The sequence below is a fragment of the Zosterops lateralis genome (genome assembly GCF_965231275.1).
Source record: "Zosterops lateralis genome assembly, chromosome: 10".
NCBI classification, from domain to species: Eukaryota; Metazoa; Chordata; class Aves; order Passeriformes; family Zosteropidae; genus Zosterops; species Zosterops lateralis.
Window position 1 is genome coordinate 14,915,059 of NC_139770.1, and position 18,854 is coordinate 14,933,912.

At 38.3% G+C, this 18,854-nt stretch overlaps 1 protein-coding gene across 1 annotated transcript; it reads right to left on the reverse strand.

Moving 5' to 3' along the window:
* Nucleotides 1-1,613: 1,613 nt before the first annotated feature.
* Nucleotides 1,614-18,347, reverse strand: TRPC1 (transient receptor potential cation channel subfamily C member 1; the record flags this gene model as incomplete). The annotated part of the gene is made up of 13 exons (XM_083868678.1): nt 1,614-3,516; nt 4,353-4,547; nt 5,059-5,260; nt 5,355-5,530; nt 8,084-8,227; nt 10,229-10,368; nt 11,382-11,718; nt 12,676-12,871; nt 13,263-13,394; nt 14,523-14,725; nt 15,548-15,649; nt 16,888-17,042; nt 18,212-18,347. The coding sequence occupies 13 exons, from the start codon at nt 18,345-18,347 to the stop codon at nt 3,289-3,291; spliced, it is 2,346 nt and encodes a 781-aa protein (XP_083724804.1). The 3' UTR covers nt 1,614-3,288.
* Nucleotides 18,348-18,854: the final 507 nt, after the last annotated feature.

Here is an 18,854-nt window from a genome sequence, read left to right on the forward strand (position 1 = left end):
GGAGCCAACAGCAGTATTTGTTTGCAAAGCAAGATGTAGTTTTGAAATTTTAAAACTTTTAAATTGGAATTTTAATTTCCCAGCATTAATTCCTATGCAGACTAAGGAATTTTATGCACAGTGCTCACTGCATTTCCTGGCAGCAGCCTGGGGAAAAGCAGTGTGGAAATCATGCTCGGAGCTGTCTTGAACTACAACAGTCTATTTTTATTTATGATGACATCCCCATCTGTCATGCAGCTTTTTTCAGTGAGGCAAGAAAGGTCTGGCAGCTTACTCATTGTCTGCCAAACGGAAGGTAGGGAGAGCTCTTGCCTGCTCTTCTCAATGCTCCCTTTACACCAGTTCCATTTCCAAAGCAATGCACTGGTAGCAGTAGGTCTGAAACAGGCAACAGAGGAACACAGAGCAGTGCCAACTTTCTCAAGTAAGAGCTGGTTACAAAACACAGGTAACAACTGTTACAAGTTTTTTAACTCAGTTTGTAATTACTGTAAATTTCAAACATTTGAAATCCAACTTGCAGCTAAACAAAATTATCTAATCACGACTTCTGAAATAATTTCTACAGAAATAACAAGACCATAGTTCAGCAAGAGTGTAAAGTAAGCTTTCAGTAATCAGTGATTTTGACATTCCTGCTCCAAATGAAAATTTTCATCTCCATTTTTCATTTATTAAGGCAAAGTTAGCTCTAAGACAAAACCAACATTAAAGGGAAGAAAAAACCTTTTCCAGTTATCCCAAGAACTCTTAGTCCTTTCATGACTTGCAGAAAAGTTCGTACAAGGCAACTCTGAATCCTCTAGCCAAGTAAACTCTGGCTTCTCCAAATTGTTTTTTAATATGTAAAATTTTGTTTCTGTGCCTGTCTAGAACTATTCTGTGAGTGTGCATAAGGGAGACCTTGGAACAGCCAGTATTAAATTGCCAAATGAGAAAGCAATACCATGTTTAACACACGTGAACTAGAAAAATCTAAATGATGAGACAAAATTGAGTACAGAGCATTTGGCACTGATTAGTAGCCACATAGATTGGAAGAGCACAGCAGCTTTTAAATAAGACAGAGATTACAGTGTCATATAATTGAGGTATGGCAGAGAACAAACTTCTTTCTGTCTCACTCTGCAGGTTTGTATTTCAGTGACAAGTAAAAACTCCAAAACTCCCAATCCAAAACCCCCGAGAGCCTTGAGGTGCAACAGCTCTCCCTAAGGCCATCCACACCACAGCAGAGCACAGTGCCACAAGGCACTGACCAAGCTCTGAGCGACTCTGCTCAGTCCATGAAAAGCACTCAGAAACAGCTCCATGAGCTCCCTCAGTCACACTGTCAACAGCCTCAGGTCCCCATAACCAACATCCCAGGGCCAAACAGCTGATGGTGCCTCTAGGATCCAAGCCAGCTGGTCTGGAACCAGCATCACTTCATGGCACTGCTTGAAGCTTTTTCAATGACCCAAACAGGATTAGTAACACATTAACACCAGCTACCTTCCTTAAATCTATTACCTCAGCATGACAAAGAAAATATTTTCAGTATGGTAACTGATACATAATGTGTTTTCAATATGACAAATATTAATACAACCATATTTTTCAAAGAGCTTTTATTTGCTTCCTTTCTTGAATATACATAACATACACAGCACAGTTTTTATGTTTGTGCATTATTCAAACATGAGATCTCAGTCCAAATACAAAACTCAGTGATCCTCTTTGCTTTGAACCAGGAGGTTAACTTCCTATTCCCATGAAAAGCCAACACATATCAGAACCCCTCTATACTCTTAACACGTCTGGAAGCAGAGTATTAAAACCTAGTTCAGAAATACATAATTTCATAGTACGGAAAATATATTACCTTTACAAGAAAGAGTTTTATAAGAATTCCTTCAAAAAAGTAAACATTCACATAAGCCTCCACTTTGTCAATCTCCCAAATCAACTGCAGTCAAAGAGCACAATGGCTACCTGCGCCTTCTGGACACACAACCATTTTCAGCACCATCAGAACAGCAAAACTGTCAATCAATCCTTTAGGTGTCATAAATATACTTACTTTGTAATTAAAAATACAGGAATCTCACATTTCTCAGTTACAGTTTGTCAGCTTGAATTATATATAAGCATATAAACCATATAGGACCCTCTAGCACAGAAAATCCACAAAGCCCTTACTGTCCATTGTAAGCAAAGTCAGATAAACTATTTTCACAAAACACAGTATACCTGACATAAAAAAAATTCTAGCTTGGCAACAATTCGGGTGAAGAACATGAAAAAGAAAACCAAATTTAAAAGTAGGATATGTAAAACCTGTGTCAAGCAGACCCTTCTAAAGTACATCTCTCCAATGATAAGACTCAATAACCTCACAGAAAGAAGAGTAGAATGGTTCACAGGAATTGTTCAGCACTGCAAACAATAGCACTCATGTGCTCCACCTCATTTTCATGAAATCACAGGTTTTAATAATTCAAATAATTTATCTAGATTTTAAAAACCCAAGATACTAAACATTAAATATTCACAGATTAACTTTTAAATTCTGTTCCCAATCCCAATCACGTATATTAAAATGCACTATTGAGGCACTGCTGAAAAATCCAAGCAGGGTTAGATTGTCTTACACATAACCATAAACATTCAAGAAATGGTTGGTCTATTTTGTGTTCAAAATGTCAGTGTTTCCACAAAAGTGAAAAGTGTTGATGATTTGATTTACTGTATTCTATAAATGTTAGTTTACAGTCAGTGTTAAGGTACAAAACTAGAACTGCCTCTTTCAGAGCCATACAGTCTTCACATGCACTGTAACCTACAGTCATACATAATTTCCAACTGTGATGGAAATTTTCTATTATTCTTTATCCGACTTCTCTATTAAAAATAAACTGCTGCATTTTCATTTTAAAATAAAGGCTATCTTCTCCCATGACTTGAAAAACAAGTATCAAAAAAGAACAAACAGTAAAAATAGAAGAAAGAAACACATTGTGCTAGTTATGAAGCTCTAACACCTGACAGCCACAGACAGTCTGAGGAACATTTAAAAAACTCCTATATACAAATTTTATATACATACCAGGATTAAGAGGTTAAGAAAATCAGTGTATCTGTTTTTGCATTCATTTCGACCACCTGGGCACCAAGCTGAAATTCATGCAAACGCATTTTCAAATGTATTTTTGTGCAATAATCTTGTCTCTATGATCTGGCAACAGAATTAGGTCAACACTTTCACCTATGGGTATCTGAAAGTACACACCTTTTGTGTAACAGTCAGTTTCTTGGATAAAACATGGCATATTTAGAAGTTCGAAAGCCGAGCAGGTCTCTCATTTCGTTCCGGAATTTTGACAGGTCCTGCCGCAGCTCATTGAGGTTCTCCACGGTGGCCTGATCTGTGCTTTGCATCTTCTGCCTCATGGAAGTCAAGTACCGGTGCACTAAGCAACACATCACCTTTTGGTAATTCTCATCTCTCTTCTGTTTCAGATTTCTCCATTCCTTTCAACAAACAGAACGTATTTAATAAGGATGTGATTTTTGAGCCCTAAAAGCTTTATACAAGTCTACAGAGAAGAAACAAAATGAACAAAATAACAAAGCTATTTTTTAAATACATCCTGAGGTACACAAATGTACAATGCATATAAACTGTCCACAAAATCCAACTTAAATTATAATCTGCTGTACCAGCAAAACTGAAATTTTTTATCTACCTGGCTTGGTAATTGTTCTGTGAGCAATCAAGAGTTCCACAACCCTGAATGTCTCTCAGTACAAATTCCACAAAGTGCTTAAATTTGTTTTTTCAATGCTATTTTCGTCAGCAGGAAGATGCAAAATTAGAATGCAAAATTGCAGGGTACAAAAAATGTTTATAAAATAAACAAACAAAAAATGCTTTCCCTACCAATGAGTGGCTTCAGTAATTTTTTTTTTTGGTTATTCTAACACTTCTGTAATATGTTTAAAACCAATTACCTTCTCCAAAGAATATTCTAACCTTACCATTTTTGAGATTAGCACATACTTCCTTGAGGTTTCTATGTGTTTTCATTCAATCAAAGCCTTTTTTTTTTCAGACTATTTCTGGGGGAATTGGGGGTTAGAGGGAAGTGGGTTGAAATTCCCAAACCAGAAAGTGAATAAAACCTTACTTAAGTAGAAATAAGTAACACTTATTTATCTTGGATGCCAACACACAATATTCTGTAGTTCCTATTTATCTTAATAGCCTTCTGACAGGCAGCTCCATGCAGCAATCTGGGTTTTCATTTCAGCAAGCAGCACCTTTCCAGCTGCTCCAAGAGCCCAGAGCTCGTCCAATCATTCCTCACCTTGAGGCTGTTCTGACGTTTCACTTTGCCACTTGATGTATGAGAGCAGATCCATTTACTGAGACTGTTGAAAAGGTAACAAATAGTCTTGGGAGAGGGTATAACGTTGAAAGGTGGAGGGAGTGTGCATTTATCATCAAAGTAGCTAAGCCAAAGCTTGGCACGAGCAAACTTCCACTCCTTATCTTCATGATTCTAAAACATCAGACACATTAACAGAGAGAAGAAGTAGAAATATCAATAGGTCATTTTTTAAGTTTCATTTTCTCATACCTGAAAAACTGACCATAATTTAATTTTGATTATATAGCATTTCAATAGATTATAGAATATTTTAACAGGTTTGCTTGAATATTCTAATATTAAATACTTAAATACATCTTTCTTCAATTCCCTATATACTCTGGTATAAAATTCAGAAGGCACAATCAAATGCCAAAGCACCACACATATCAAAACCAGCATTTGAACAGCTTATACCAAGAAATCATCAATTCCCAGTGGGCCAAAGCCCTGCACATATTCAATATGGAAATGACATTTTTTTTAAATCAAAGTAAATAAAAACTTGTCATTTGAAGGAAAAATATGAGCTCACAGAGCTCATCCATGAGGTCTACAGGTCCATGAGTTTACACATCATAGGAAGAAATTTGTATCAAATCCAAAGATACAGGTAATTGGTAATTAATCAGACACCACTTACTGCTATCAGCTGAAAACTTTTGTGAAGCATTGCCACGAGGAGTTTAGTTAATACTATCACAACCACCACGTTGTAGGTCCCAACAATAACAGCACCCACAAAAGACTGTAACTCTTCACCGTAGCTAAAACGTGTCACAAAGATCGCAACGTGTGCCAGGGAGAAGATGTACCAGAAAAGAGCAAAGCATGTACCAATAAACCTACAGAAACAAGGGAAAAAATCTGCTTAGGTAAATTAATTACTAGGGATTAAAGGCTAAAATAATACAGTTATTTTATAGAACTCAAACTCACGAATGGAATGTATCATTGCTCTGCTGTTCACAGAAAATGCCCGCACAGTCTTTTTCTTCATTTACAGTAAATCCTTTATCATAAAGTTGGGTCAATCCAATTGTGAATGAGAACAAGACAAGAAGAAACATGCCCAGAAATTTTCCAAAATCTTGCAGCATCTGCCCCATTGAAATCTGTGAAATAGATTTATTTATAACTTTAGTAAAACATGTAGTTATTTTGATTTGTATTGTCTCATTCAGCCTTTGGTCAACAAAAAAATCTATTTACATTTTCAATATTTACATTAAATTTTGATATGCTAAACAGACCTTAAGGTCAGGAGATAACCTTGTATTGTTTTCCAGAGAAAAATTCTAGATATTAAAAAGAATATACAAGTAATTTTAACATCACCTGGAAAATTAATATCGTCCAAATAAAATAAGTAATAGTATGCACACTTTGTTATTTATTTGCAATACCAATGGTAATAAGGAACTCACAGATCAACAGACAAAAGTAGTAAATTAAATGCATTAAAACATAAATGCCATCATAGAAAGGTAAGAAAACACTTAGAAGAACACTGAATTAATCGAAACATTTAGAATCATCTATCACTAATTAAACAAAAAGTAGTATACAAAAGCCCACCTGCAGAATACAAAATTAGTTCACTGTATATTTTATGTATGATTTTAAATAAACACATGTGTAGGCACACAGAAATTGAAGGATAAAGCATACAAAGTATGACAGTAAATTTGGATCATTAGTTTCCATTTCAAAATACCCTATACAGAATTCTGCAACATTAGAAATACAGCACCTTTCAAAAAAACCAATCATATGCTTGTGATTTTTTCCAACATAGGAATTTGCTTTTGACATAAGCACAAATTTTTACACAGACACAGCATAAACTGTTCATATAATTTAATTAGTCTTCCTACAAACTTCTTCAGAACAGTGTACCATTATAAAGAATGCAAATATATGTTATGTGGGATTGGGCAAATCTGATCTATATAAATCAGTGTGTGGAAAGCCTGGTCCTATATGAATCAAAATCTGTATCAAATCCCAGTCTAGAACTGTAGCACAATTGCCAGGTTTTGCAAGTCCAGCTTTACTGGGAGATCAAGTCCTTTGCAGCTGGAAACTCACCAAGTACGTCCTGCAGCACAGCACATTCAGAGTCTGTACAGTTTGTTACGGCCATGGAGATTTTGCCGTGGGCAGAGCTCTGCACTGATTCTGTGCACGTGTGCTCAGAGGATGACTGTACTCCCCATCAAACTGTTTCATCACATCCAACCCTTTAAGGACAAAAACCCAACCCAAATCCCAACAACAAAACATTTCCCCTCTAATACATGGTTCCAGCCAAGAGAGAGAAAACGTAGACTAAACAGGAACGCACAAAAAGTTTGAACTGCCCAAAACTATTTTGTTTGGAAGAGAGTGTAATAACCCACCCCAAATGCCAGTTGCTTTCTTCATAGGTTCATGCTTTCCCTCTCTAAGTATTTACAATTTCAAAGCACTTGAAATCTAATTATCTCATCTAGGGAAGTACTACTCTACCTTCTGTTAATAATAAAATCCACCACACACAGCCAATTTACAAATCTGGATTATAACAGGTTTTATTAGCCAATGAGTCAAGTAACTGAAGGCTTAAAAATAACTCTTAAGAGCCAAGAGAACACGCTAGCTGCCTTCCCCCACCCCCACTGCTGGGTTTCCATGCCATATTTGATTACCACCATCTGAACTTTGTGACCTACTTTCAGAAAATACTGTAAGAGTTGTTGCACAGGCCCTACTGGCCAGCAGCAATAACGTAAGCTCCTGTGTGCCTCTGAATGGGGTGACTGTTGACTGTTTTTATTTACTTGGAAAATTTCATAACACAGTCTCCTAATAAAAAACTTGTGAAAGATCTGGAACATAAATAAATATGCACATTAAACAGTGAATTTCTTTAAAATGTGGAGAGACTTCAGTGTTCAATCACTTTGTACAACCCTAGTGCTTAATACAACATCAAGATTTTAGTATCGTTTTCAAAGTGTGCAAGTACATTTCCATTTAAAATGTATAAATTAGATAATTAGATAATTAAAATGTGAGAGGTTTTACTGTCATCATTACTGGAAGGCTCCAACAAATATCAAGCAAGAAGAAACCTGCTCTCCCTTCTTATAATTGCCAATAAATAGGTAAGTATTGCAATACTCCTGAGAGATTTTATTTTTCAAACAAAAGCAATTTGCACAACTCAAGGTGCAGCTTCAAGATCACAGACATAAACAGAAAGTCTTTTGATTACTCTTCCTTGTTACACAATTACTCATCTATCTCTTTAGAGATAAGAAGCTAAGGCAATTATTTGAATAAAACTTTACAGGAAGAAGATGATCCTTATACTTTCCAAACTGTGAAAGCTTAAGGCATTATGTTAACCGTAAAAGAGATTAAAACAAAAAGACGGTATAGGTATAGCTATCATAGAAAAGTACATTAACTGAACTACACAAGGTCTTTCACTCTTTATCTTACCTTTTCCCATCTGAATCAGTATATTTTACACAAGAGATTAATTTTTAAAAAATCAAACTTCAATGCAGTATTACTTCTTTCTACTTTTCACTTTCTTATTTTAACATTTTTCCTATTTTCAATAAGACTCTTGATAGCAAATTAGGTTTAATATTTTTTCAAAAAGTAATGCTATTCACCTGGAGTGGTCCCAGAATGGAGCTGGTTGTGTACATGAAGAAGAGACGCAGGTAACTAAGAACATTGGCAAAGGCAAAAAGACCTTCTGCCACTAGGGTAGGATGGAATGCATCCCAGTCCTTCCTTTCAGCATAATCATGAAACTGCAACATAAAAAAGGACAAGTTGAGATCACTAACATTATAAATTCAGAAATGTACCCTTACCCCTCTCCCTACTGCTACTTCCAAACCAGGCAAGAGCACAGAAGAAATTAACATGTATCACTCATAGGTGTCAGGCTTTCAGACAAAGGCATTTTAAAAGCCATTCCAGAGGGAGCCAGAAATCAGACAATTTAAACACCTAACTCTGCCACTCACTTGTTCAAAGCATTCATTCTCTGGTTCTCCTTTACTTCTACTGTTTTGCAGAGTCTATTGAAACAGTGACTTGGGTACTTAGTAAAAATGTTCATTGCTTTGTATAATAGGCCTCAGTCAAAAATAGCATTGAAAAGAAAACCAATGTACACATGCAATTGCAACGTGGTGGCAGCTGATCTTGACCAGTTTTGGAAAGACTTATGACTTGGGGTTTCTTCAACAGATTTTATGAATGGCTACAGAGAATGGGAGTTACAAGTAAATGGTTTCTCGAGGTATTATCCACTAAGTACTACTATTTAACTTAGTCAGGGAACAACCACAGATTCCTAACTTTTGGTTTGGCTGATAATATTCAGCATTTATATTACCAGCTTCAACTGTCTCAAAACGGACATTCAAAAACCAAGGAACTCCCAGCTCCTTTACAATAACACCCAAAAGCCTGCTTCACAAAGATGGCAAGAAATAGGGGTAAATACTTTGTTACACACTGCAATTGAACGTGTACAAATCCTTCTGCTACAGAGATTCTTCCTTTATTTCTTACAGTTTCAAGGCCTATAAGGGACTTAAGATGCAAAGTGAACATTTTTATTTGGTTTTCTATCTTATTTATAAACTCTAAAAAAAAATTTTGGCCATATAAAAGGGGGAACCCCCCCACTATATGCCTATTGTATGGGACAGGAGTCCTGCATCTTCAAAAAGGTTACAATTTAAATTGGCAACAATGGGTCTTATGTCAGCAAAGAACTACTGCTAGAGACATGCTGGTTGCAAAGCAAATGGCTGGGAAAGCAGCCCAATGTGGCATTCTCCTTCTAGTTTTTTTCCAAGAAATGGAGCCTTCCTTTCCAAATGATTACCAGCCTCTGAATCAATGCTGGGATAGGGAAATGAGCCAAACACCAAGTTGGGAAGAACTGAAGCAGTTTATTTTCCTCCCAACTGCCAAACAGCTGTCAACTTGCAGTTTTCAAGATACAATAATGGTGCTACTGCACTGGTTTGGATTTTGCTGTAATATTCAGATTCAATTGGTCTGGCAGTTTGCCATGTGCTGTGTGGTTAACAAGACATGCAATAGAATGGCAATGATAATTTTCAAAACTTGTATTTTCAATCAAATCCAGATGGCTTTTCATAGAGACAAGACAAGGCTCCCTCTATGGTCTCAGGGCTTTTATCCTTACTACCAAAGAAAATCCCAACCAAAAAAACCCCACCAAGCAAAAACCAATTAAAAATCCACCACTTATGACATTCGAGTATATGTAATCAAAAGCTAAATATAACAAAAATGCACTAGGCAATCCAAACACCGAGAATATTATCAGCTTTCTGCATAGTACTGAATCAGGCAAGCTCAAATGCCCAGTTTGATGAGATGCATTTCCCTAAACAAAACTCAAGCCATTTGGAAGAGCAGCCAGTTCTTACAAGGAAGACAATAGCTCTCTTTGGGGGTTCCAAGTGGTTGAACATGTTGTGATGTGTTTTCTGACTCCCATTTGCCTGATCAACTCTGCTTTGAAGACCAAGGTGCAACGAGACCTGAGGTCTTGACAACGGCATGGCCCACACCACATAGAGCTTGTAAACCCAAAACCTACACTGCACCACATCATAGGCTATTACATGTACAATTAACCACAACACCCTACTCCTAACACACCACACATAACACATCTTCAGGTATTTTGCAGCAATGTACTAAAACCATACTTGCTCAGTCAGCCCCAGAGGAGCTTTGGGTCTATGAAGATTGGTGCTCACCTTGTTATGGGCAACAACTTTAAGAGCAAAAGTTGCCAAATACAGGGAATTCATGACAAAACTAAGCTGATTGCGGGATTCTTCTAAAAAATCTTCTAAACCATCATACCAGAGCCTCTTAACATCTGACCACACCATTCCTGCAGGAAAAAAATAACCTCATTTTAATGATTATGTTGCTTAGATATAATTTTTAAATCCTACTTGAAATCTATATTAGAATATTACATGCAGAAAATATATATTTCTATAGCCTTTAATTAAAATTACCAAGACCACCTAATGACACGCTTTGTCCACAGCAGACTTGATGGAACAAAAGAATTTACAAAATGATAATATTTAATTTCAAAGCAAAGGTGGAATTTGACTTGTAGTGAAAATCTGAAGTTTTCAAGTTTCTTTTAAGACCTGCCTGTGTTTGCGTAGGAGATACTACATATTTCCAAAATCTGCAAGAACTGCTCAACAGTTTTAATACAGCTCAGTTGTGAAAGGAATCACCATTACACAAAAATTCCCTCATCCTGAAGTATCAAATAAATCACCTTCAGAATTACTTAAGATACAAACTGTGTTGTTTTTTACCACATCACTGCTTTTTACAAGTTTTTACAAGCAACAAATGATACATATCTAATTACCTTACATTAAGAAAGGTAAATTTTATTGTAAAAAAACCCACATTCCACACAACCAAAAACAAGGTAAAAGTTATGGACTTTCAACCAAAGCTCTTGAATACTCAACAAATGTTATACCTGTGCTCCCTCTGCTGCATCAACCAGAAGTGACATGCGGCCTTTCTGGTACAGTTAGGATAACTGGTGACAATGACATACAGAAATAGAAAACTACAACATGGGAAAACAATACTTGTTTTTGTGTTTTGAAACCAGTATGAGGTAAATGCACACCTCTAATTTCTTAGACTAAGATGGAGCATGCATACATAAACATACAAAACATATACTTTTATCTTTAAACCACTGTGCAGCAAGTCCAAATTTTGTCGGTAACTACTTTTCCAACCAAGCATTACAGAACTGGTCATGAAGGACTGAGTTATTGTTTATTGCTGATGTACAACTAAACTGGCAATTTTTTATATACATTCAGCAATTGTCATCCAATCCACTCAAATCATACCTACCAATAAGCCATATTATCAGAAGATAGTCTATTCTCTCAAGTGCTGGTCCCATTGTGTTCTTCTTATTCTCATTGTAGACAAGGGAGTACAAATTAAGTAATAACAGAAATGTGAAATATGAAGCTCCATGAATAATAAACTTCATAAAGGGAGTGTGAATTATTCGACCTACTCGAGATTTAGGAGCTAACAAGTAACACAGGGACAGGAGTGGCCAGAAAATGCCAACCATGAGAACAGTGAGGATCTTCTTGCAGGTGTGCTTGCGCCGATAGCCGGCCATCTGCCCAAACCACACCGTGTTGAGAAACTGCTGGCAGTTGGACTGGGCAACAAACTGGGGGGGGAGAAACAAACAAGGAATCATTCTAGGTTTCTTAACACACATTACTCAGTTGCATAATTAAAATTAATTCTCTAACTATATGTATACCACACAAAAAAGCTGTTATTTTGCAAGCCCTGCAGTAAAAGCAAGTTATGCTGAAACCCAGAGGAACACCAAAATACTTCAGTGTGCTTGATGAGTGCAGGCCAGAAATGTGTAATGCTGGTTGTGGGGCATTCCAGAACTACAGCTCAGGACTTTTAAATGCTATGTATTTCAACAGTTTCAAAACAGTTTAAGCCTATACATGTAGAACAGACGATTATATAATTCCTTTCATAAATGCTAACTAAAAATGGATTTTGCATGAAAAGGAAACTTCCACTCTATCCTTGGTCCTTTTACTAGAATCCCACAAATACCCATCTGCCTTCCAGCACAGAAAACTAGAGTTACAATTTACAAAGGGACAAAAAATTACAATAACCTACTGCATGGAGAAAGTTGCATACTGATGGCACAAAAAGTGCTGCTCTTCTGGAACAGAGGGGCTATTCAGTTATACCAGCACAGGTCCAACCTAATTACTGAGCAGCACAGGCAAGGCCTGAGACAATGCTGAACAGTTAATGACCAGTGAGAAGATGATAAATCATGTTTGACACCCAAGGATCCATGCCTCTCTAGGCAAGGATTTAATGAGGAACTGAATAAATAATTACCACTACCACAGCTGTTCATAACAAAGCAGTAGCCTATACTCCAATATAGAAAATACTACATTTACCTCCACAGTAAGCATCTTGCAGCATCCCTGTTTCACATACTGATACTTGTGTATTACCATCTCTCCTGTAACTCCTGCAAATTTATTTCCACTTCTGTGTCCAGAGGCAAAACAACAAAGGAATTAATTACTAGCAAAGTATGATATGGAAAGTCTATCAAGTTACTGCAAAGACAAACCTCTTTTTGATTATACTTGATTGCAAGTTTTAAACGGCTTAAGTTCATCCTCTCTTCCAACAATCCTCGCTTGTCTACGTGTTCATCACTGGAGGTGTGATTCAGAATCACTTCCAGCTCCCGGGAATTCCGTGCTTGTGCAAGTAAATCCTTAGCAAAGGTTTTACACTGTTGGGCGAGCTCCTCATAATCATTTCTGAAACACACAGAAGCAGTATGTACTACTATACTGCTCCTGCATTTTCAGTAAATCGTGAGATATTGATATGATTAATAGGTGTGTGATTTCCAAGAAAGTCAGCATTTCACATAATTTCTGTTTATTTTTGCAGAGTAGAGCTGAAATTTGAACTACTGGTGCAACTACACATTGAAATGTCTATACCTAAAGTTATTTAAAGTAATTAAACTGTCAAAATGACAACTAATGAGGCATACATTATATTATATAACTTACTATGGTCTAATTATCCGTTTAAAAATTCCACTTAAAAAAACTTAAGAATATTTTTTTTCTCATGCGTACATATTTCTACACCTGTAATTTCATAAAAATACTCAAACTGATTTGTGTTTTCAATTCCTACCTGAACTCAACCTCAACAAGGCTTAATTCTTTCAGGTCTGCACTAAGTTCAAAAGCTCTTAGGATTGGATCCTCCTCCGTCAACATTATTAAGGCAGGACTGGCCAAACATCGATAAATGTCAAGACGAAATCTGTGACAAAAAAACAATGAAGATGTTTTAATTCATCAGCAGCTTCAAATCAGAACCTGTTCCAAAGGTTTGCCTAAAATGGCCAGCTGAAAGACAAAACAATTTGGTTTGTTAAAATCAGACACTACAAGCATTAACTGCAGTATGTCCTGGAAGATACATGACATATTTAGTATCCAAAATTGGGGAAACTGGTTCCCTCTTCTTTTCCTCACTACTTCAACTGTTATCAGTACATCAGCAGAAGTTCTAGATTAAATTAAGAGCTGCTATCTCAAATATTTCTATTGTTTGTCTGCTTTGGATTCACTGACATCTATTCTCATACTGAAGTTCAGATACAGGGAATAGGATGGATAGCAGAATGTGGTCTGTGGTAGCTCAGTACCAAAAACTCAAATCCTCTCAGTTCTCTTATTTTTTAGTATGGATACAGATTGAAGTAACTATGCAACAACTCTTGTGTATTGTAACTGCAGTACACTTATGATCTTTGAACTCTGCGATTTTTTAATCCAAATTCTCTCATAATTAATTTTATTCAACCCTCAAATATGCTCTCAAGATAACCACACAAAATGTTTAGCAGATTACCACCTCCCTCTCCTTGTCTGAATCTTTATTAAAAAGCTTTCTACTTTCAAAAATACTGAAAAAAAAATAAAAAGAAAGAAAATTGTCTTTAGTTTGCATTCATCAATCCATGCCACATAAACACTTTTAGAAACAGGATTCAAAATTATCCACTTCCTCACTCTGGCTCACAAACCCCCAAGTACTAAAACTAACTTGAGAAAAATTTTATTTGCATAGTCCCTACGGCCCTAAGCCAAAGGTAGCTGGAATGTTTGAGACACACCTGGTAGAAAGGAAAGGCACACAGTGACTATGCATAGTGACTAGAAGTATAAAACCAAAATGGTAAAAAGCCACTGCCTCCCACCAACCTCTTCAGGCACAACCCATCCCCAAGAACTACCATCTCTCACAATAAGAGCTACAATACTTTAATGGAATCCACAGATAAAACTTAAAAAAAAGAAAAAGGAAACATATTGAATCTTAATTCTCTGCAATACCAGAAAATTAAGAATCTTCTTATTATGCCTTATAACTGCTATGTCTTACCTGGAATGTCGCAGACTATCTTTTTTGTTCTTGGCAGTGCACAGTGTGCACTCACAGCCCACAGCATGAGGTTTGGGTAATGATATGTCTTGCTTCAACAGCATAGTGAGAATTTCATAGTTGTTACGATGAGCAGCTAAAATTACTGGTGCCACATCCATGGTTGTTGAGTACTCTGGGTTCTGAATGCGCTCCATTAATTTCTGGAATAAAATGTAGGAAGTATCTAAATTTATTACCTACAGTTCTACTACATGTAAGGGGTTTTTTGACTGTTCAACGAAGAATTTCTCTTTCAAAATACTTTCCAATGTTTCATAACATGAACAGAAAGAAAAGTATGTAACAACATTCAAATACCTGTCAGATAAATACTAAAAAAGAGTAAAAGATCCAGATATTTTTCTGGTTAATTTGCATAGAAATATTGCCTATTTTCCCAATACACACAGGATATTAGAAATTGTTATTTTGCTCTTGTTTCTGAAAATTTTATTGTATTTAGTATTGAAGTACAGAAAAAATATCTTGAATGTGTTATTCTCCATTACACAACACCTTATTCCCTGCCTCTACCTCCTTTTTGGGCTTTCAAAAGTTCTTTGGTACTTCAGCATTGACAAGGGAAGCTTCAATTGCTTAATTTCAAGGTGATGATCTGATGTTTATGGATCTACTCTGAAAATCTATGAAGCCCCAAAACATGAATAAACACTTTATAAGTCAAGGCTGCTAACTACTTTGCAAACAGACTACTAGAAAAGATTTATTATCACTAGTTTTTTCTTTTCTGAACTTGGCATGTGTTTGGCAGGTATAAAGCCACAGAATTCCTTAGGTGATAAAGCAAAATAATGTATTTCAGCTTTCAGGACAAAACAGATTACAAAATAACCCCTGGTGTCCAGATTCTATCTGCTTACAGATGCAGAATTTAAGAATATTGTTTTAAATACTACAGGTACCCCAAAAAAGCAATAGCCTTCACGACCCCAACCAAAAATCAAGAAGTAACAACACTTAACCACAATGGTTGGTCTGGAGGATCGTTTTGGTCGGTGATTAAGTAGAATGTCAACAGCTCCCACCACCTCTGAGTCAATAGCCACCAAAAGTGCATCTGAGGACTGAGTAAAGAAAACAAATCATATGTGAAAACAGCAGTAACTTAGACAGCACAAAGAGACAAACTCAAGACAAACTGCATTTTTTAATGTATTTTTTTAATTTAATTTTTAAGTACTAAAATGATATTCTGTATTATCACCAGGCATACGATCAGGATACAAATTCAGGTTGCCATTGCAGGAGTTCACAAAGCATTAGTGACAATTTGTACCACTGCACCAACAGCAGAGGAATCAATTGAATAAACTGCTTTCCAGCAAAGATGATGCGGAAGACTTACAAAAATCAAGTTTAAAGACCCAGTGTGCCAGGTTATTAGATAAAAAGCAAGTGTTAGTGTAACACAGCTCAGGCATATGGGATACTTCAGCCCCGCATTTGTAATTCTGGGGTATAGCTAGGAATATAAGCTTTTTCCTTCTTGGCTGGTAACCAACCACTTCTGCACCTTCTATTATGCTGAGACAAACAGCTTTTCACTTTCCTTACAGATGATATTCTTCTTCTTGATTCATTTACAAAAACTTGGATTTTTACTTAAAAATAATAAAAGAAAAACACACAGCATTTCTTACTGCCACTGATTCAGGTAGTGAAAAGTTTGTGGTTTTATTTATGTCCAATATCAAACAATGTAACAAAAGATGCTACTTTTCCCTGTCGTACATATTTATTCCATCACAGCTTCCCCTCTCTCACCAGGAGCAGAGATGCTGCACACATTTAAGGAAGTCCTGTTGGTAGGACACTGCCCTACCATCAAGCACAGATCAAGTTTAACAAGAAAGCACTACAGGAATACGTTTGCCTTAACTTAGAATCAACTAATATAATGTGAATTTTTCTGTGCTACCATTCAAAAAGTTAATATACTCTACAGCCAAAGGTGTTGGTTTTTTTTCCATTTTACGCTTTTTAATGTAAGGCACTCACACCATGTACGTTTTTTCTTGAGGATAATGTGTGCATTATATCAGCAGCAGTAATAACATTTAAAATAAAACTCAAACTTGTTAATATCATAGGAAATGTTACTTAAATATTTGCCATGCCAATAAAATTCCCCTAAAAGAGTCAACTTGTGAGAAGAAACCACTTTCATGATTACTTTTTCCAATTTACTAGAAAAATAATTAAACTGCCTAAAAGGCAGACTGCATTTATGTCCAAATTCTGACAGATTAACAAATAAGATATATGACCACACTAAACATTTTTAATAACATTTGCTGGATACCTGGCAGCCATAATCCAAAAGCAGCTGTAGTATGTCCAAGTTCTCATTTTCAATGGTTATGGTAACAGCATTTCGTCCAAGCACATCCACACAATTTATGTTCATTTCACCTGAGCTGTTTTCCTCTAAGAGTTTCTTAACCATGTAATAGTCACCTGCAGAAGCAAGGTAGGGATATCACTTCATGTTATAAAATAATAAAAAATGTGGTAATTTTAAGGACCTGCTACCATCAAACAAAACACTGTTCCATAGCTGACAACAGTAACTGAGTGTATCAGACAAGTAAGAAGTCAAGGCAGATAAGCATTCTCTCATCAGGGAGAAAACCAAGATATTTCAGATCTCTCTTCAGGAAAGCATTAGACATGTACTTTAACCCACCCCTTCAGTTCCAGTCCTAAAAATAAACACACAGAAAAGCAAGGGTGCTTTTTGAAACTGTCTCTAGGGTAACAAATTACTTTATAACACAGAAGACCATGACCAAGGCAGATCTCAGTGTAGAGCACCTATGTGCAGAAGTGTATGTAGAATACAGTAAAATACATACCAAGAGTAGTGAACTAGCTGTTATACAGACAACTGGGTTTTGTTACTTTCTTTTGTTATGCAGCCTTTTAACTCTCTGAATTTCTGTTTATAGTTAGAGAGAAAGCCATGGCTTCCTCTGATGTTCAGGACAGACTGCACCGGCCGTGCAGATGCAAGGCATCCCATCACCGAGTCCCAGAGCAAAACTATTAAGTTGACTGGGAATGCCCGTGCAGAAATACCCCTGTGGTTGTGAGCTGACCAAGCTCGGGGCCAGCACGGAGCTCTAGAGAGAACACCCGGCTCCCGTGCTTATGGCCCCGGCACACACAGCCCTGCAGCAAACCATTAAAAACATACCCTGGAGTCCAACGTTTCACACTTTCAACGTCAGTTTGATTTAAGGCCACGTTTCGACTCAAAAGTAACTAAATATACACTTAAAGCAAGCAGCATATTTTATAAAGACAGATCTCTTGCCATCCACCACCAATGGTGCAAACCACAGGACACCGGTCTCGCTTATCCTGGGGATGTCTAGATAAGCCCCAATTTTACTGCAGCTCTCTACTCAGAGACTCTTTTAACAGCGAACACCCCCCAGATGCCTCCGACACAACCCGAACGGGGAGGAGCCGGCCCCGAGCCCCTTCCCGCTGAGGGCCGGCGGGCCCGGAGCCCCATCGCGGCGGGACCCGCACGCCGGGCCGGGGGAGGGAGGGCAGGGCTGGCACCCGGCCCCGGCCCTCGGGGGAACGGCCGAGACCTTCAGGGGCGGCCGGGCCCGTACCTTTGTCGCAGGCCAGCAGGAAAAGCTTCTCGTCCAGTGTGGTCTCCTCCTTCACCTGCCGCACATCCTTCAGCGCCAGCAGCTTGTTGGGCGAGGCCGAGGCGGACGGGTCCGCGCTCTGGTACAGGGCGGCCATGGCTCCGCCAGGCCCATGCGGGGCGGTGTGGCGGCCCCCCCGCTGCCCCTCGGCACCGCTGGCGAGCGGGGCAGCGGCCCCGGCCAGCTCACCCCCGACGGGCGGGCGGGCAGGGCACGGCCGGGCGGGGCAGGGCAGGGCTGGGCAGGGCCGGGCGGCCGCTCCCCGCCGCAGTGCGCAGGCGCCGGGCCCGCCGCTGAGGCAGCGCAGGCGGGCGGAGCGCGGGGCCGGGGCTGCCCCTCCCCACGGCCGGGCCGGGGACTGCTCCTCCCCTCCGCACAGCCGGGCCGGGGCCGGGGTCTGCCCCTCCCCACGGCCGGGCCGGGGACTGCTCCTCCCCTCCGCACAGCCGGGCAGGGGGACGGCGCCTCAGGGCACCGCTGCAGCAGCGGCTGGTGGGCCTTAAATCTGTTCTCTCGCAGCTGCTGCTACAGTAACTGCGGCGCTGCTCATCACAGCATCACAGGGCTGCCCATGAAAACTCATTTCAATCTCCTCAAAGCAACT